Source organism: Agelaius tricolor, unplaced genomic scaffold, assembly GCF_023055355.1.
Source record: "Agelaius tricolor isolate 1412-34295 unplaced genomic scaffold, bAgeTri1.0.p SCAF_5, whole genome shotgun sequence".
In the NCBI taxonomy this organism is placed as follows: domain Eukaryota; kingdom Metazoa; phylum Chordata; class Aves; order Passeriformes; family Icteridae; genus Agelaius; species Agelaius tricolor.
The window spans coordinates 16,345,213-16,366,562 of NW_027269265.1; the positions used below are offsets into that span (position 1 = coordinate 16,345,213).

The 21,350-nt window shown below is 38.5% G+C and overlaps 1 protein-coding gene across 1 annotated transcript in view; it reads right to left on the reverse strand.

Annotated features, from left to right (window-relative positions):
- The window catches only part of SLC24A4 (solute carrier family 24 member 4), an 84,444-nt gene that overhangs the window by 12,094 nt on the left and 51,000 nt on the right, over positions 1-21,350 (reverse strand). Inside the window, exons 5-13 of the mRNA XM_071426588.1 lie at positions 19,905-19,989; positions 19,105-19,208; positions 18,305-18,379; positions 17,288-17,313; positions 16,549-16,602; positions 15,398-15,483; positions 11,060-11,229; positions 9,006-9,150; positions 122-288 (exon numbers count right to left, since the gene is read on the reverse strand). Coding sequence (XP_071282689.1) covers positions 122-288; positions 9,006-9,150; positions 11,060-11,229; positions 15,398-15,483; positions 16,549-16,602; positions 17,288-17,313; positions 18,305-18,379; positions 19,105-19,208; positions 19,905-19,989 — 912 coding nt within the window. The remainder of the gene's footprint in view (positions 1-121; positions 289-9,005; positions 9,151-11,059; positions 11,230-15,397; positions 15,484-16,548; positions 16,603-17,287; positions 17,314-18,304; positions 18,380-19,104; positions 19,209-19,904; positions 19,990-21,350) is intronic.

The following is a 21,350-nucleotide window of genomic DNA, read 5'->3' on the forward strand; positions in this document are numbered from 1 at the left end:
TGTATGAGCTGAAGAGACTGCACTGCAATTACATGCCTTTCTTAGACAAATGCACAGAAGGCTTTTACATACTTTGAGATGCACATTTCACTCAGTATGAAGTCCTGCTACATACACTTACCATCCACACCATGAAGTAGGAGAACAAGGCAATCCAGAGAGTGGACAAGACAAATGTCAGCATAAAGCACCTCTCCCAGCGTGGTTTGCTGCAGTTTGGAATTGTGGTAAACAGCAAAAATATCAACGGCCATGTCAAAAGCCATTTAATTTTGTTCATTTTTCCCTCTGCAGGACAAAGGAAAGAAACAGTTGAGCTTTCCCATTACTATCCCAGGCTCAATTACACCTCTTTCAGCAGAGCAGATGATCCCAGAAGGATGTTTACAATTGTGCATATCAGCTCATTTTCCAGGGTACCTTTAAACTATACTTGGCCTTGTCACTTTCAGCCAAGTTCTGCAGGCTCATCTAGAATCTTCTTATAGTTAAGTCTGCCAAGATCTATGAAAATCCATGGAAGAATTAAGATTATTTAAAATCATAGCTGATATTAAAAGCAAAATTAAGTCAAGCATGTTGCTCTTTTAAATGTATTACTACCAATCCAGAATTTAACAAAAACCCCAACAACAAAACCAACCAACAAAAACAGCCCACCCTCTCACCTTAATAAAATATCAAAATCCAAGTGGTAAAAATAACTTGCACATTCTATGTAGCAACAGAAAACAGAAGCACAAGACCCAGCCTATGAACATGGCAATTTTTTTCCATGCCTTATTGTTCTATACTTGGGCAGAAGTTTAAATAAACCAATACTTAGAAGATTTCGATTTGTTAAGTCTCTCTATCTGCATACAACACCATCTTGAAATGGTAAAAGAAAACTTCTGGAAAAAGAAACAAGGGAGTGACCTCCCTTGGACAGCTCTCCAAAATCAGCTGGTGAGAAATATCCAAGAACTGTCATCACTGAAGACTGGTACACACCTTGCCATTTGTTAAAAATTTACAGTATTGCAAATGCAATCTCAGTACATAAAACAAAACTGTTTTATAACTGGGCCATAAGTAAATGGGGCACTATTCATACAGTTCATGAGGCATCCTTCAAGCAGGATGACGAATTTGTCTTAGGCTAAGTGAGAGTATCACAATCAATATCGTGGCCATTTTGGCTTGGGCTTTCCATCCAAGTAGGGGTTTCCATCACTGACTCATGATGCTATGTTTGAGATCTACTAAAATATGCTGTTTTGCATAAAATCATTGATCACATTGAAGGAAATGATCAGGTACATCTTCCAGCAAAGTTACTTAGCTACATTGTAAAGAACAGTTACTAACCAGCTCCCATCAATTTCCATTGTGTTTCCATCCAAGTAGGAGTTTCCATCACTGACTCATGATGCTATGTTTGAGATCTACTAAAATACGCTGTTTTGCATAAAATCATTGATCACATTGAAGGAAATGATCAGGTACATCTTCCAGCAAAGTTACTCAGCTACATTGTAAAGAACAGTTACTAACCAGCTCCTATCAATTTCACCAGTAATTTTCTTTCAGCAAAGACTCTGGGATTTAAGATGTGTTTAACAGGAATTTTTGTTAGTGATTTTAACTGGATTGATTTCAGCTGTCTCAACCAATGTGCACCAGGATGCAATGAAATTTAATATTAAACATTTAAAAATTAACAATACTTTTATCATTTATGAGGCTACTTATTAGTTTAATTGAACTCATTGAGTCCAAACATCTTTATTATTTTTGTATATATTCTAGAACTATATTTTCTTGCTTGAGTTATGAAACACCTTTCTAACTTGAGATTTTCTTGTGAATTTTGAGATGTCATCAACTCACCAGGAATCTTAGACTAAGCTTTGCTCTTTAGTCCCATTTATAGCTTGGGGCTGTGGAACTTCTAATGCATAAAACTACTGAAGTGTGTCAGGGTCATTTCTAATTCTAGACTCTTACATACCATTGAGGATTAATTACAAATTTTACAGGGAAGACCTTTTTATCTCTGCTTATGTATACTTCTGCACAGATGTTTTTTAAAACAGTTATCTTTTACCTGTTCTGTCCAGTAAATGACACTTCTTGGCTCACTTCTCTCTTTAATTGTTAACAAGGCTGTAAATATTCTACAAAATATCCTATTGTAGTAGTTTATACTGGCTCCTGCCTAATTTGTTACAGTTTGGATTACTTAGAGACTCCTGGATAGTTAATTTTTACTCTCTGTACTGAAGTTGCTAAGCTTGGTTCATAGTCCAACAAGTCAGCATGGCCTAGGCCAGTAACATCCTCAGCACATAATCCCATACACAGGGTCAATGGATGACTGATTGAAAAAATTGTGGATCCAGCTCTGACCTGTGTGGGTGTAATTGGACTGACTTTGGTGCTGCTACACATAGGCAGTGCCATTTCTCTTTTCAGTAACATAAATAAAAGAAACCGAACTGCCTTAAGAAAAAATAGAGCCTCTGCTGGGGAATACATCTTGTCTGGGATCCTGAATTACTCAAACAAATGCTTAACTGAGAATGCATAGTGCCTTACCACTGGCACAGCTATGTTTGTTCATTTCCAAGAAAACCTAATTACTAGCGGAGGAGGGCTTGCCTTTCCATTATCTTTGCTGAGTTTGAATGGATGTGTGTCAGATTAAAATTCCTGGCTCTATTAGTGGTGATGTTTTCCCCACATGACGTCTTGAGTTGAAACTGCTTAGCTAGATGGTTTGTGGGAGTGATATTTGCATTCATTACATGGCAGCAGGCTTGAGACTCTGGGGAAGAGCAGTGTGTAATTCTGGGGTTCGTTGGGTTAACAAGAGAAGCCCAGTGGCCATTTGCAGTTAGCCTGGAATACTTTGGAACCACCATGGCCAAAGCAGCTTACTTGACACATTATGCATTGGCTTCTCTTGTGTGTTTTGGTTTTCTAGCTTTTCTAAACTTTTATATAAGTCTTAAGTATATACGGCCTTGGTTTTACCTCAGGCCTTTTCATTCAGCTCCTACTGTTCTGGGTCATGGAACTTGCATGGCACATAGGACTAAAGAAGTCTACTCTTATGCTGTAACTTGGCAGTGTTTTAAGACTTTCAAGTACATTTAGCAGCAACCTCAATGAAGTGAGACTTTATTTTTTCAGGAAATGATGACTTTATTCACTTCACCTGGCTTAGATGAATGCACAATCAATACACAGCTAGAAGATGCAAAGTATTTTTTTTTTAGTTCTTTTGAAAGTACTTTTGCTGTTCTGTTGTTTTGGTTTTGACCACCCACTCTAAAATAATAATTAAAAATATTTAATGATAAAGATTTTACAGTGAAGTATGCTTATAGCTCATGACAAATGGTTTTCCAACTGTTGAGTAGCTCCCTAGTACATCTGCAAGGAAGAAAATGATCATTCCCATTTAGGCCATTATTCAATACCAGCTGTTCTGTCCCATCACAAGACCCCAGCACAGTTGTTTTAACAGTGGTACCACCCACTCCTGTGAGCCCTAGGTTTAAAGGTTCCTGCAGCAACCCACACAACTGAGGAAAAGTGTATTTTGCACCCCTCTCCCCCCCAATAATGAAAGAATATTACAGAATATTATTACAGAAAGCAACACTGGTCTACATACATACTGTTCACAACACTTGGCTGTAAAACAAGAAGATGAGGGGTTTTTTGCAAGGAATTGTTTTCGCTACTTCATACACCCATTTTTTTCTGTTTCCACAGATATTTGGAAGCCAAGCATGCCAAGTATTTCAGAGATAACAAGGTATCATTACAAAAGAGCTTGATTACAATGTTTCTGAAAATGAAGTGGCAGCCCTACAACAAAGAGCTCTGCTAATTTTCAACACATTCCTGGGCCAGTCGTCTTTCCAGATGTTATGCTCACAATAATTACTTTCACACACAGATAGTGTGTCCTGGTGAACAAAGCCAGCAACACATATCACAGCACTGAGAAGAAACAAGTATTTCCCTAAGCAGCTAGAGAAAGCACTTCCTACAGAAAAAAATGGAGTCCTATTTGCAACACTCTCAGCTGAGAGGAGCTCAATATAAAAGTGTGAAATGACATTTGTGTTTACCTTTAGATCAGAAGTGTAATCTTGAAGTAAATGCACTGATTGACCCCACTTAGTGTTTTTTGGTTTGCAATTTTAGTCTGCAACATGGAGCAGCCTTGAATCACACCAGTAGAACCAGAGGGACAAAATCAAAAGTGCTCCAAGTAATAATGGGCATTTTATCCACAGGACCAAGCTAGAACTAGTCTGAAACAGAACTTCCAAAGGCACATAGTGCAGGCAGCCCACATGTCCTAGTAAATAAGCTGCAGTGAAAACACTTTTTCAAGTTTAAACAGAGTGGAGTCTGTAACTACACCATCAGGAATCACATCTAAGTTATTGTAGCTAGTTAAATTTGACAGCTTTTCCACCTAGTTTTCCCTTTAAAAGCGTGTCAGCCAAGCACAGATCTCAGCTCCAAACATTACTTACTTCAGAACATGCCTAAACCTTCCCAAGTGAAAGAAGCATCTCTTTACACAAAGCAATGACTGATCCAAAAAATTGTACCATCTCTGAAAGTCATGAATCTAACTGGCACACAGGAGCTTCATAACAGTATGTTTGTGAATTTGTATAAATCTCTTAAGATCACTTGAAAACTGGGAAAGGTATTCTCTAATTGGAATGAGAAAGGCTTCCTGAAGTTTCCTACCGATTGCTGTTTTTCCAGGGACTTTTTGTTGATGGTAAACTTATAGTAAAAACAAGGCACATCCAGGTTCACCTAAGAAGATTACTGCTGCAAACTTTTCTCATGCTTCACTTAATTTTTAATTTTTTTAATTCCTTTTTTGTCTTTTTAAATCTCTCTATCATTTTTCATTTGGGAAGGACAAAACTCAACCAACCAAACAAAAAAACTCAACATGTTTTTTCTCCAATTAAAAATGATTTTCCAAACACCTGTGCCCTTGGTTCTAATTAAGCTTTGTATTTACAAAGATGAATTTACATCCACATATTATCACCAATATCAAGTCAATTCTCAACCCAAAAATGCGTAAAAGCAACACATATGACACTACACTAGGAACTTTGTAATAACCCAGACAGCAAGTAAATTTCTGCTAGAAAATGCTGTTGATCAGAGTTCAGACTGACTGGAAAATTTCAATATAAGTAAATTAGACAATTTGAAAACTTAATTAGTTTCTAGTCATGTCCAGTATCCAAAACACAATGGAGAAATACAAATTTTTCTCCCAAGTATGGTACACAATATAGAAAAAAAAAGAAGCAGATACAACAACGTAGATCTGGTGTGAATTTTCCAACATGATTATTTTCCACAAAAAAAAAATCTGTTGCAAAATAATAAAAAAATTGTTAGAAAATGGCTTTCAATTTTTCATTAGGAAAATTAACATAGCATCTGACTTTCCACCATCTTGGAAATTTCTTACTGATTTCAGCTCTGCAAATTAACCTATAAATTGTGGAGGCAAGAGATTCTCTGTATGAACACAGTAAAAAAAGGCCATGTAGTGTGTAAAACAGTATCCAAAGAGGCTTCCAAGTGGGCAGCAGACATAATAAAATATTTTTATTGCAGTTCTCTTGCAACAGACCTTTGGAAACTTTGTCTTCCTTTGGAAAATACCAAGGTTTTACTTTTCATCCTCATCCAAAACAGACTATTTTTCAACCTACTGATACTCTTCTTGGAAGTTTCATTTTCCAGAATACAAGTTCCAGATTCCAGACTGTGAAATCCGTCCAAAACAGCTCAGATTTCTATTTTCAGCCTGTGCCTTTACCACGCTTTGAATATTTGGATTTATGCCAATAATCTTCTCTTAAATACACATTTTTGGTACAGAGAAAACTGGTCTACAAAAAAGAATTTGCTCCAGTACACAGAAACAAGCTTTACTCTCAGAGTTACCATAGGTTTACACAAGACAACATTCAACAAAAGTAAGATGTAACTGAACAGAGGTACTCGCCCTATCTTGTTAGACCTGGTTGGATTTTGGCCAAGTTTTAACCTCACTGTCCAACAAAGAGCTACAGCCTCCTGAGTGTTCAAGTGAGGTGCACTGGGTTTGCCTTGTCCCCTGTGTTTCCAATTAAGGAAGACATCAAGTGAAGTGAGTAGGAGCCACGGTCAAAGTAAGTAAAAGGTTCTTCACAAAATCATGAAGCTCCTTCCCAAAGGATATTGTGGGTGTTAAATGTTTGCAAAGATTCAGTGACAATTAGACATTAACATTAGGTTAATGAAGAAGAAACACACGAAGAACTTTTAGATGAAAATTTTACATCCAGACCAAGAAGTTCCTTGGGGTGAAAACCACTGAACAATAACTTGTTCTGTCTCTCTCTCCCCCCCCCAGACTTCATAAAATCATGGCTGGAGTTAGAATATTGAGATAAATGTCTGTTTTGACCAAGTAAAAACATTTTATATGTTTTTAGTAGATACTGCTTTTTTGCTTCTATCCTACATGTTATCTTTGCATTTTGGATCCAAACAAAAATGGATAGGATTCCTAATCTCCTTTATTGCCATCTCATTTTAGCTCAAGGAATTATTATTCCTGTTTTAGCTAACACCATCATGACTTATATAAAGCATCCATGCTCCAGTTCTGTAAGAGAGGTAGTTCTTCATTCCTGTGAAATGATCAGGAGCTGAGATCACAGAGTATTTTAAAGGGTGCTGAACATGTGACAATGGAAGGGATTTAAGCATCCATTAAGAGCTGCACAGAAGTGCTTTTCTGAGTCTGGGCTCTAAAAGACCACTGAGATATGCAAGGGCTTTAACACACCATTTTGTTGTCAACATATGCTTGCCCAGTTTTGTCCTATTTTATTCTGATCTGTGGGGTGTGTTTTTAAAGTTTAAGACCTGTTTTCAAACAACTGTAGAGTACTCACATTGTAAAGCTTCAAATGAGCCTTTCTCTTGGGAGACAATCATCAACATCTAAAGGTTAGGTCAAGAAAGAAATTCCTTTTCTGAAGATAATGTGTTTTTCCCACACAGAAACCAAAGGCAAAGGCTGTTTGAATGATATCATATGCAGTTTCCATAAAAACCTGAATGTTGTCTCCTTTTTCAGGATGGGCCTGAACAACATCCACACTCAGGAGTGAATCTCTCTGGATGTTTGACAAGGGGGATATATGCTGGAATAGTCTGAGGCTGTTTTCATGTAACAACTGTATTCTCTCTTTCTGCTTGCTAAAGCCCTACGCTTATTGCAGAGCACTCCTGTGGACACAGGATAAAAAAGGAATAAAACGTAAAAGACGCATTTTGAGATGACAAATAATAATTTGTCATCAGATGAAACTAATTCAGAGATGAAACTTTGGACTTCCCTTATTTCTGTTTCAGAAAAAAAACTTATTCTTGCAAAAGAATCTAGAATACGCAATTTGAAGAAAGAAAGTAAAATCCCAGATTCGGCTAAAGAATGTGACTACAAAACAGCACAAAAAAAGGGGCTGGGCCAACTCACAGCCATTTCAGTTGCAGCTCCTAAAATACAAGAGTGGATTTTTTACCTAGGACACCCCAACCAATTGAATTGAAAAGTCATATTGAAAACTGAAAGTCTATTCTTCAGAGAACACTTTCCAGTACTGAAAAAATACATGAACTTCTGATCTTTAGAAAATGTATGCGTCTGATTTATTTTCAGTCTGGGAATAAAAGAAGACCAGAGAGGATTCTTGGAAACTCTCTGCAAACTACCTTTTCCCTGAAGCCAGTTTTAAATGTCCAGATTTTTTTAGGCTACTGATTGTGCCACAGTACTTAAACAACAACAAAGCATGATGCTGGGTCCTCACATTTTCACCAAACTCATTAAAGTAGTGCTTTGGAAAGCATAATGAAAGAATTCTCCATCAGAATATATGAGTTGAGCAATGAGAATCCAACCAATGGATAATCCACCCCAGACAAGAGGAGTGACTATAACTGAAGGTAACGATGAGGATTTTATGCAATCACTTATTCTGTTTTATGCAACTCTCTTGAGCTCATGTTGAACTTTTGCTCCATTCAGTATGAACTGAATCACCAGTGGTTCCACTTGGGCTTGTTAAACCTCGCTTTATCTTCAAAGACTTGCTCAAAAATGCAGAAGAAAAAAAAAAACATTTAAAGAGGACCAGTGACATAACTAATAACTCCCTCTTTAGTTCAAAGCATTTTGTCTATTGTGAATGTCACACACTTAAGAAGCTCTTATCTGGAATTTACCTAGGTTTTATTCATAAAAACGGTGCCTGGAAAGTAAGAAGAAATGCATGATTGCACTACCCTAATCAAAACTTCTATCCAAAAACTTGTTAAAAACCATCTCAGTTTAAAAGTCTTCTTTGCCAACACAGGCAAGGGTGGTCAAGGTTTGGAACAGAGTGCTCATGGAAGCAGTGGAACCACTGTCTCAGTAACTTGGGTTAGCGGTGGACACAGCAGCATTTTTTACTGTTCATCCAAGAAGCCCCTCTCACTACAGTCACTAGAACAATTTATTATATATTTATACACCATGGTGCATCTGGCTTAGCAATTTCCAGCAAGTCATTATTAACTGCTGACTTGAAAATTATTTGGAGTAATTTTGAAGTACTCATCAGGTCCTTCTGACATGTTTCAGTGTAAACTTCCCTTTCCTGTTTTTTCTTCACCTCTGGCAAATCAGCACTTCTACCATGGCTGTCCATAATGACTGGAAAACACTTTCCAAAGATCTGCTTTTAGTCACCCAGCCTCCAGGCCAGTTTTATTGTCAGCAAATCCATCCTTCAGAAAGTCAAACCAGTCCCTTTCCTCCTCTCTCCCCACATATGTTGTCTTTCTTACATCCCAGCATTTGGCATTTTAATTATCTTCTTTTTCAGGACTATAAACATCTAGAAAGTAAGCCTTACCTGGCACTGAAAATGGAGTTAGACTGTCCTGTTCATTCTCCTCCTCTTGGTTCCCCACAGGGATGTTTCCATTTTCAATATTCTCCTGTCTCCTGTTCTGAAGTGCTTTGCTGGAGCCATTGGCAGACTGGATTAACCGCTGGCGCTGCAGTGTCAAAACACAAAACTGCCACAGTTCAGAAAATATTTACTTGGTGACATCTGAGTTTTGCTCTCTGTCCAGCCCCAGTCACATGAGCCATGAAGTTTCTCCTCAAAGCTTTCCTTTCAGTCAACAACAAACTTGTCAGTGGCCTACCTATCTTCAGCAGGCATCAGGCTTCACCAGGTTAACCATCCACTTCAAAATTACTACTGGCAGGAGTCTTCCAAGCCATGATGGAGAATGTTGTAACATTTGTTGTTCCATCCATGTTTGAACCAATGTGGTATTCTAAAGCACTTCTCACTCAACAGTTCCCACTCATACCAGCAATAGCACCATAATTAAATGGTAACACTCAAGACACCTCTGCACAATTAGCGTTGGCTTGAATGACTCATTATCCAGGAGCTCTCCTTCTCAGATCCAACTCTTCTCCCTCCTTCTCAACTCCACTTACTGAGGTAATTTTTCCTATTTTTAATTTCAAAAGAAGACCAATCCTTGTTGCCTTTGTCTGAGTACATAAAGCACATAATTGGCCCTGCAGACATGTACAAGAACTGCTGCAGCTCCAACACACAGTAAAACAATTACAAGGATAGGTTTTAAACATGACTATATATACCCACTCATGCACTGGAGAATGTTAGATGCAACAGTAAGTTCTTACTTTTATAAAAATATTATTTTAATTCATTAGATGAGGTAATGCAGGGTTGAAAAGTGTTCTCTTTTCCTGACAAACTAGCAAATTTCTAAAACGTGCTCTGAAATGCCTTGAAAAATAAAGTAACTGCACAACATGCAAAAAAATTTCTGAAAGCAGTATCAACATACTCTAGTGAAAAATAGAGAAAAATCCTATCTGAATACTTTGCAAAACTTGTGAATATCTAAGTGAGAATACATAAGACCATACATCCAAAATGCTCAAGTTTAGAGAATGCTTTTTGCAGATGTTTAAAGGGCCAAATATCAGCTTTCTACCCACACAGCAATTAAGAATTTTTCTCTGATCAATGCATTGACTTCAAGGATTACAAAGTCAACTATTGCCATGTGCCCTGTCTGATCTTCTACTCCTGACCATAACACCTTTCACTATTTTACCATCAAACTGGATTTTTGTTACAAATATATTAATGGTGCTTTCTTTTATTGTGGAATTCATAAGGCTGGCTGAAATGTATTTACTGCCAGAGTAAATACCTCTCATATTTGATATTGTGGGAGCAAACTATCAAATCCTGCCTTCATAAAACCCAAGGTAGGTAGGCCAAAGATTTCACCCCTGGTGCTTCAGCAAGTTCAGAACAGCCACACTTGCCAAGTCCTGCCACTTCAGCTGCAGGGTATGGAAGAAGCAATATACACTCATGGCAACGTATCGAGTAAGAGAGAACTGAAACTGTCCAGGGCAAATTCCCTTCATGAAAATATCATGGTCCATTTTTTTTTTTGAGTTGGGGAGTACAGTGAATACTAAAGAGGTAGGTAAATCTCTGAAGGGATCCTGAAGTGTTAATAATACAAGAGCAGTTTCGACAATTTTTGGTTGCCTTGTCCATTATCCTTTTTTAACCTAACCACTTTTGTAATAATCAAAGCCAATTCTTCTGCTATAAATAAAACCTTAATGTGCACATATGCATGCACATACTGACGAAAACATCTTATGTCAGGGAAATAAGATAGTCCCTCCTTTTTGACTGCCCTCCCATTAAAACAGGCAACATCACCAGCTGGGAATCAATCTTCAAATATGTTCTCATATAGCTGCTTGAGAAAGACATAGTTCTATCCCAACCATAGGAACATGGAAGAATCTGAATTCCAGGGTCACTATGAGCACAGCTCTTTGGTAACCCCCCTGCCTCACGGTCATTTTCTGTTTTCCTAATGAACATACCTCGTTAATGATGAGCCGGCTCGCCATCCGCATTCTGGTGCGTGGTCCAAACTTATTTGTGATCATAATCCGTAATCCAGCTTCAGGGAACCGGTATTTGGGAGGACTGGAGCAGATTATCTCATCCACCATCACAACACTGTTTTTGCCATACTGCTGTATCCCTTTCACTAATGATCACAATGGACAGAGTTAGCAGTGGAACTGACCCTACCACGCATCCCACCATCCAGAGTCAGGTCTTTTCAGGCTCAGGTGGGGGAAACTTTTATCTGAATGCCAGAATTTATGAGTGGCTTTCTTTTGATATTTCTGCAGCCTGGTGAATCTCCTCATCAGTTGTGTGCTTTCTTAAGATCACATGCTGGAAAAGGATTTCACTCTACTAAGGCAGCCTCCAAGCCACTGTCAGATTAGTGGGAGCAGTTTTCCCCCAGCTGTTTGTGCTGTACCAGTTTCATTTGCTTATGTCCCACTAGAGTTTTGTACCCTTTCTCTACAAGTGTTTGCACTGTGGCAGTGTAGACAGCACTCCTGAAACCTCTAAAGCTGCTCCATTGGATCAAGGTGCTGCACATGCAGAAGGCTCTAATGCCTCTCTCACTCCTTCTGGAAATCTTCACTTCACCTTCACAGATTATTACCAGTATCTCTCACAAGAAAAATTTGAAATTATGACAAAGATCGTCAAGAACAAATCTACAGTTCTAACTAACAAAGTAAGCCTTCATTAATATAAAGGAACTCATACCAAGATCACAAAGTTAACAAAATTCTACCATGTTAAGAACACATAGAGACAAAACTTTATTGGGAATCAACACAAGTACAGGCAAGGACTTTAGGAGCTCACCAACAAACCAATATTCTCACAAATGCTACAGACTACACATATCAAGCAGAGCAAGGCTCAGCAGACAGGAGACATACCCATGTGGTGTTAGAAAGCAGGGCAGAAAATAGATACATAACTATAATAAATATTAATTATTACATATAATAGTATGTACGGAAAAAAATTCTTTGCTGCTTGTTTTCTGCTTTGCTTCGCTTGGCCTCCCCCTCTCCCTCCCCTTTTGTATTGTTACTTACATTAGGAAGAGGAGGAGAATTTAGGAGGTAGAAGTGAAAGATAATTAGTGCATGGTTCCAGTCAGGAAGCAAAGGAAATCTAAGAAAACATTCAAACTCAAACAATGGAATTAAACGGACCTGTTCTAAACACACAGAAGCCTATATTGTTATTCTTTTGCATTGTTACAGTGTTGAAATATTTTTGTTTTCCAGGAAGACTGGATCCATGCATGCATCTAAGGCACATCATGCAAAAAAAGGCTTTGCTGTCTTAAGCATCTTCTAGCACAGTTGCAGTTGAAGGAATACATTCTCCATAATTATTCAACAAGAAAAACCAGCAAGCCTGTAAATCACCAATAAACATCTGTAACTTTCACCCTTCCAAGCATTTGAGTGTCTTGCCTTGTTTCACTAAAATGGCTTCAGTGAGTACACTGGGGTCACCTAAGTGTCATAAATATAAGATCTCTGGTTTCACAAAGAAATGTGTCCTACTCAAAGAATCCACTCTGGAGTCTGTCTTGCAGCTTAACATCTCTCATAGAGAATAAAACTAGTAGCAATTTTACATTTGCTAAATGTAAAGGAGCAATTATCCTCCTCTATCCCAACATCTACACCAAATTAACCTTGCTGAATGCTGTGGCTGATGATGCAAATAAGGAGCACATCCACTCCAGTGACTCTTGGAGTGTGGCAGCTTTTCTGTGAAGGAATACTCAGCCAGACAGGTTTCCTAGCAATCAGTCCTTACAGAATAGGACTCAACCACATAAACTTAACATTTGCTTTAGCTAAAGAAAAATGAATGTTTGACAGCAATGCTGGTAAGGACAGAAAGGCCTGATATTAACAGTCTCATCAGATTAACTGTTCCCAAGTGAGTTCCTCCAGAGAATTAACCAAAATGCTTCATCTTACAGTGACATTAAAAACATGGGAGCACTGAAGTTACTCTGAAACAGTTTCTTAGAGCCCTATGAAGACAGTGAGCAAACACTCAGCTTTGATAAAAGTATCATAATTAAAAACTCAGTGCTACTGTAGAATGTCTCATACTAAATATATATTTAAGTACTGCAGCTATTCTGACTTGCCGTGGCACATTGCTTTTATTATGTTCATTATTTTTTCAGTTTGAGTCCCTATGCCTGTAAAAGCAACATATCTTAGCCCCTATAGTATGGACTCCACCTAAAAGTTGTTTTAAGAAATGTGAAAAGGAGAAAAGCCTTTTGTAATTCTCCTTTGTGATAATCCTTAAGAAAAAACTCTGAGAACAGCTTTTCTTTCCAACAAACTTACTGCTCACCAACAAAGGTTCAGCACCAACAGCCCTGTCAAAATCAACAGAAAGCTTCTTGATGACTTTAGCTCTGAAAGCCAGTCCCTCAGAAACCTGCTTTTGTCCAAATTTCTGGTTTCAGGCAGGGGTCAAACCATGCCACCTGGTGGAAATTTGGGTCAACACAATAAAAGTCAATGGTAATACACATTTGTACTTTGAAAACTGGAGCAGCATTCACAAAGTACATCTAGTTTGTCTTCACCTGTGTGTGCAGAACTCACCCTTGAAATTAGATTTTTCTTATGGTGAAAATCCCTCCTTTTTCTTTTTGAAACTTGAGTGATGAAAGGTTTTATATTGTACCACAGAAAGCTCTTGAAAGCAATGAAAATTACAAGCATTAAAGAGCTTTACAGGGTTACACCTTTCACCTGCACCCCGAGCAACAGACTATCCTTGCTAAAAAAAGTTCCTCACCCAAAGCAACTGCTCCTCCAGGGGAAGTAATCAGGCCTTTCTCCTGTGGAAAATCAGATTAAGGTCAAACCTACACCTTGGTGAAGCCAAGGGAGGTTTTTTGGTGGATCCTCAAACTGTTAAGCAGTGCAAGGCAGAGGCCAGCCCCAGTTCTCTCCTTGCTATTAGCAGTGCTCCTATCTGGAAGCTGCTGCTGGGGAAAATGCAGCTCAGCTCGTGAAGCCAGCCTGTGTCAACTAAGAGGGAGTCACTGATGGGTCATGGCATATTTTGAGAGAACAGGAGGGAAGAAGCTAGAGGCAGCCATGTGACAGTTTTCTAGGACAGCATCTTGACACATAAAGCAGTTAGGCTAACGCTGCCATCCTCCCCTCCCACTGCTCACTCCAAATCCTTAATCTCTTCTTTCTGTACTTTCTCAGGCATGTTTGCCTGTGACAGTATCTACACACTGGCTCTTTGAACAATTGTGCCTCCAATGCAGCATGTATTTGTGTAATGGGTGCTGGAGAAGGCAAAGGGAATCTGACTGAAACTGCAGTATCAGTGCCTCTTTGAGACAAAATCAGAAAAGAAATCTGATGCGCACAGCTGGTACTGGAGCTTTCTTGCTTTTTTTCCTGCACATTCTTCACAAGCATTCAATAATCTACACATTTCCCTGAAAAGGAAACAGACACACAGGCAAGTAGTCTGTGCTATTGTCTCTTTTCCACAAGGGCTAGAGAGGAGAGCCTGCTGGGAGATGACATCCTCAAAAGTATAAACCACTACTATCTGTGGTGTTTAACTGGATTACTCTTTTGCCATGTCACCACTTGAATACAGCAAGCATCTGTATTCAGATGATTGCATGGAACCTTGCATGGACACAAATCCACATGCAAGTGACAGACCTCATTATATCAGAGCCAATGCTCCCAAAAGTTCATTATAAAATGAGATTAAAGTATTTCAAAGGCACCACCATGTCTTATGAGAAATAATTTTAAGTTATTATTGTCTAAACATCTTATCTAGGACTAGAGCAGAAGTGTGCTGTCACTGAATAAACCTCTATCTACCTTGTGGTAGGTATACCTACCAATAACTACCTTAAAGAAATCCCAGAGCAGAAAAGAGTGGGATTCTCTAAATTCCTGTTTGGTATTATTTGTGGGGATCTTTCCAATGCTACCAACATTGCTGATGAGCTCAGCCTCCCAGGATGGAGGATGTGTGCAAAGAATAAAGTGAGGAGACCTCACTTGTTAAGCAAAGCAGCTTGTTTTCAGAATATGGAAAAAAAAAAATTTTTCTTAATGTGCAATGAGACTGCTGAATTATCCAGTTAACCCTGCTTACAATTGAGAGGTGACACTGTTTTGATCCGCATAAAAGAAATAAAAAGGATATCCTGTGAACTACTCTTTTTCCAAGTCCTGTCTGCTCAGCCTTACCTTTCCATAGTAATGGAATGGATGGGTCATCACAACTAGAGGCATAACATTTATTACCATCTTCCAGCTCATTGTTGACTGTGTCACCATTTCCAACATTCTTGCTTTTAAGGGTGAAGAAGCTTTGCATCCTCATGTTGTACCTGAAAGTGCAAAGAAAAGGTCACTAAAAAGGCTGGAATTTTGCATTTTCTCAGCAAACTTTAAAACCATCTGAGAACAACTTATGCAGGCAAGCTGTAAAGCCTAGATGCATGTTCTCTGACAATTAATAGGAAGTGAAGAGAAAGGACTGTCCAACTCAGTGGCAAGCTGATAGGAAAGCAAGGACTGCACCTATCTCTCATGACATACAGCAAACTGCAGAAAGGCACTAGAACAGATTCAGTGAAGGCACAACACTGGAGCTGTTGATTTTGGAGCCAGGACATTCACCATACAGCAGCTTCTTTCCTCCTGCATCAGCTCACAATTCACCTCACTGCTTCTTTCAGTACTGTGAACCCTGTGGGAGGGTTCTTGAGCATTTCTGGGACTGCTGACCATACTCTTCTAAAGACAGAATACATCCATTTTAGCACTAGGGTGGGACCTAAGAGGGCTGTCAATGACTCTGCTAAGACTTGATGTAGGAGAAAAGGGAGTTCCAACAGGGTGATTTGTGAGGGGAGAGCACCAAGGGATCTAAGCCTAAGCAACTTGCAATAGAAGGGTGGACTCACAGGTACCTGCAGTAACAGTGAGACCTCTGACTCTCCTGTCAGAGGTAGTGACACAACAAAAGATGATGTCAGTAAACAACCTGGTATGAGAGGGTCTGAAGACAAATATATGCTTAGCACTCTATCTAATGTTCCTTGACCTTGTTCTCCAAGGAGCACAAAAAACGTCTAAGAGCTGACATGATCTGTGTTTACAATCCAGAGCACCCTGCAAACTTGTCATATACCTTTGCATAAATGACATTTTTCTCAACTTTTTCTGAAAGCCACTTTACCTCCGTGCACTATGAAAAGGATGCATCAAAGTATTTGCTGCTGATTAAGCACAAACCTAGAATTAAATTGATTAAGCATAAAACCCAACAGATCTAACACAGAAACATGACTGGCTGTATTTCCCTCAGGCAGGAAGGCCAAGGACAAAGCAAGACCAAAAGAATGATGGTCAGTTAATATCTAAAGGGTACAGTAAGGAGAAGTACTTACTTCATGATAAGTATGTAGAATGAATACATAATGATGAGTACAAGGCTTTCCCACCTCAAAAAGACAGAAAGAAGTGTTAGAAGGCCATTCCAACAGCTGTATGCTTTACAAGTTTTATGTAGGAGTGTGCCTTAAACATCTGGTACAAGTCACATTTGTGCACACAGGACTCACATCATTAAGATTAGATGGTGTCTCAGCAGAATGAGAGGGGAAGCAGACTCTCAAGTTTCAATAAACATGCAAATAAACTGCAATGCATGTATTTCAGAAATGTGCTATGCAGACTGAAACCACAGCTACTCTCTGAGCATCATAACACCAAGGCCTTTTGCAATTCAGTGCTGAAGCACAGGCCAGACACTCTGAGAGCACCGTGAGAAGGTGCCTATGATCTTCCACTAGGATTCACTTTGGAGTGTTCATTGGAACACCTGGCATCCCCACAAATGTTAGCAGTCAGAATCAGAGCAGAAGAGCTTTGGCTACCCTCCCTGCACACGGGAATCCTGGGGCCTTACACAGAGTCCATGAACTTTCCTTAATGCTTCCTGGTTCTTACATTTTCTTTCAGTTTTCCGTGACCATCATAAAAACTAAGCCCAAACAAAACACATAGGATTTCCTGAGTGTTCAATCCAGCTCATACTCTCAGTGTGTAGAATAAAAGTCAATTACACTACAACTCTACTTACTCATGGCAAACACAGGACTGCATGGAATAATTTATACAACTTACCATTCTATTTTCTCATCATATATGAACTAGAAGAGAGGAAAAAAAAAGAAACACATAAATTGACCATTTCTCTGATCTATCTCAAAACTGTCAAATTTCTTCAGCAAGTATCAGCCATATCTAGACAGAACTACTCAAATTTTACCCTTCTTAACCAGAACTTCCACTGTATGGATTGTGCCCCTCACAAAACATAAAACCTTGTGAACAGTGCCTGGACCCCTGTCAGTCGCTGTTTTAAGAAATATCAAAGGAAATGGTGCAAGCATGTGAAAGACAGATAGCATGTAGGTACATGAGTGTGTATGTTGTGCAAATGACAGCAAAGTCACTTATTCCAAAAAAACTTAACTCTTGAGTCCTTCTAACAGCTAGACTAGTTTTAGCAGAACAGGCAGGCATTTTACTTCTCCTCTTGGGTCAAGTGGTTATACAAATTTTACTCCATCTAGTGTAACTGCTGTTACTGAATACACAGCTAGTGATCTGCTTGTATTACAAAATACAGATTAAGTGGATTCTTCCCTGCCTTGCCACCAGACATATTAAATGTGCACATCCAGAAACTACTACACTGCTGTAGATGAACAAAGTGGTATCTCACCTGTGCTCTACATGGAAAAACTTACCCAGAATCAGAAATAAAATTACTGTGTAGAAGCAAGAAACAGCCACCTTCTCTATTTAAAATAGATGTGTAGCTCAAAATTTTTCACCTCCACAACAAGCAGTCTACTAGGTCTGAGGAGAATGCTATCTGCACTGCATAACAGTATCCTACTAGCCTGCAGAACCCAAGGTACAAAATGAATGGACACTGATTAATACAGCGGGCACGTATTCCATGGGGCTGTATGAAATTTTCATGTTTATACAACATTGTGGAGCTCAGCTCTCACTTCCAGATACCATAGAACTAGCTAGGAAAATAATTATTTGCCACTGTGTATAGTGAGCAGGCTGGTCCACTAAAAATTCAAGCAATGAAACACAGTAACTGATAAGAGAGCTACTTACCACAATAAGTACAATCACAGATATTGTGTAGTACACAGAATCCCGGAACACAGCCCACTGGGTGAGACAAACCACCTGAAAAACACCACACCTTCAGCCAACAAAAACATGGGATTTCAAAAACAAACAAACAAAAAAGGTCCCTATCCTAAAATAACTTAGGTCTGTGAGCAGAATATTATTACTAGCAACAATTCTGAAAAATGCAGTTTTATGCTACCATTACCATCCACCAGTCTGTTAGACAATAGATCTATAATAGGCATCAGTAATAAAAGTAATATAGAAACTTCCATTATTGAAATGCATTTCTTACTAATGATACTTGATTTGGTCCTAATTTCAATTGTAAAGTAAAATTCATTGAACTGCAGCAAATCAATTGTTCCTCGTTCCTTTTATTTGTGGATATATTGGACTTACTACCTGAAAAAATATGATAGATAATGTAACCATCTATTGAGTAAATGGAGCAAATCTCATGCTTGTGTTCCAGATTCTTTGACTGTCATCAGTACCAGGAAGGATCAGCAGATGCCAATGATCAGTTGATTGTAAACACAGTATTGCATTAGGAGGAACCAGTTTCCTCTGTATGCTATATATTCAGATTGTTGACACTACAGCTGAACTTTTTGGGAACATTCACTATTTGTAAAGTGTCTGTATATTCTTTCCAATCTTTGAGGTTTTTCACAATCCCATTTTTGTCTACGATTTCATCCTTTTTTTAACATATGCTCATGGAAACCTCTAAATTGTAAGCAACTAAACTATGTAAAGACCAATATCTTACTAACCTGTCCTGCAAACAGTCCACAGACACCAACAATGCAGAGGATGTTGAAAACTGCTGATCCAACAATGGTCCCAACTCCTACATCTCCATGAGTGATAAATACACCTGCAGAGGGAGTAAAACATACATAACTACCCTCTGTCCTTTAATTTTAGGTTGCTCAGAACCCGTACTACTTGTGAAGTAGAGACTGTTTCAAAGATTACCCAAAACGTGTTTCATAATTAAGGCTCACTTCTCTGTGCAATAATTTGGTGTTTTAGTCTAGCTAGCTGTGGCTTAGAACCTTTACATATATACTTTTAGCAAATGATTTCTTAACTAGTTAGTTCAACGGTAAGTTCTGTTTCACAGCTTAGTTTTTAGCTGTGTCACATCCCTCAGCCTGCTGGCCACACTGCTCCTGGTGCAGCCCAGGATACAGCTGATTTTCTGGGCTGCAAGTGCACACTGGCTGCACAGTGACAGATCATGATGAGCTCATCATCCAACACCCCCAAGTCTTTCTCCTCAGGGCTGCTCTTAATCTATTTCCAAATATATCAAATTACTTCTCAAGGGACTTCAATAAATCTTTTCTTTTGCATCCTGTGCTCAGAACCAGACATTCCTCTCTGTGTTTTGAGAGAAGACTCACAGTTTCATGAGATATTTTGAGTAGTTAATGGTACCATGAACCACAGACTAGCTGACAGCTGCAATTGCTGATTATAAATTGTCAGAAGAATGGGCACCTGTGCCTAATCTGCTGCTGATTTTTTAACAGCAGAGCTCAAAAAAGCTTGTGTGTGGGCTCCATACCTATAACAGATGCAAACAGTTCTGGGGTGGAGCTCCCTGCTGCCATGAATGTGGCTCCAGCAACATCTTCACTCAAATGTAGTTTCTAGAAGAAAACAATTGGTAATTTCAGCGTTGCTACTGTATTTACATTGTGGAGTTCTACAGTTACATATGTAAATGAATAGTCAATTGTGGCTTACATGGAGCTGATTAAAGAAACATATCTCTGCAGATTCAAAAGGATTGTAAACATCTCAAATTGTTTTCATTAATTTACTTCTGTAACTCTAAACACAGTCATTCAATTCCCCAACTCTTAGGGCTTCTAAAATTCAAAAATGAAAATTGGTAACAAAAATACAACCTTTGTGAATAAATCCTACAAACAGCAGGCTGGATTCTGGCTTCACTTTTCAACTGTGTTAATCAAAAGTGAGTCCTCTGCTGACACAGATAAAATTAGTCCAGTTAGACACAGAGAGAGCTGGGCATGGTAGAGAGATCTATTTTTATGATGGTGTCTCTAAAGCTTTAATAGGATATAGGTAACTTAAAGTTCTCAGACCAGCAAAAACACGTGCAGGTCCACAAGTGGGCTGCATCAATTTAGCAGTCTGAAGATCTTTCCCTTGAACTATAAGCACGTTTTTATGAAGGAGTTTTTTTCCTTTTTGAGAGTCTCTAGGATCATGTTTAGTACACTATTTTTCTTTCAAGGATAGAAAAGTAAATAGGGACAAAAGGAGAAGTGAAAAAAAACCTGTATTTTTCAAGCAGTTTGCCTGAAAACATCTTAAGCTGATAACAATGGCATCCTACACATAGGACACATCTTGACAAAACAAACACAAATATGATCTATTACCAGTCATACTGCTGCAGGAGCTCAAACCTAAGTGTGCTATCTGAACTCTTGGTAGCTGTTCAGATGTTCAGAAGAATGTGAGACAAAATGTAAAGATTTTATGAAGGGTCAGTAGCCAGTAATTGGTACTACCAACTAGTATAACTTAAATATGGTGTCTACGGTGCATGCTGAATACTGAATACCTGGAAAGGGAAAGAAAAGATCCCAATTGAGTATTTTAGTATTCCCTCATTATTCTATTTGTTCTTCTACTGATGAGTGTAAGCTTATAACTCTGAGTAAAACCAGCAGGTATTTAGTACATTTAGTAACAGGAAAAGAGACTTTTAAACTAGCTACAAAAAAAACCCAGGAGTTTTTCAGAAAATGGTCACTCTTAGTTTTGTTTAAAAGCAAAGGTGGAGATATTCATTTTGTGTTTAAAAAGGATTTTAAATGTACATTTGTATTATGTATTTACTTTGTTCACCAAAATCATACTCAACACAACATTTACATGCCCTGTCACAATCAACTCAATTAGAATCCTAAATGTAATTTTGTAAAGTCCTCTCAAAATTAGGTAAAGCCATTATGTTACTTTTTTTTTTGCATAT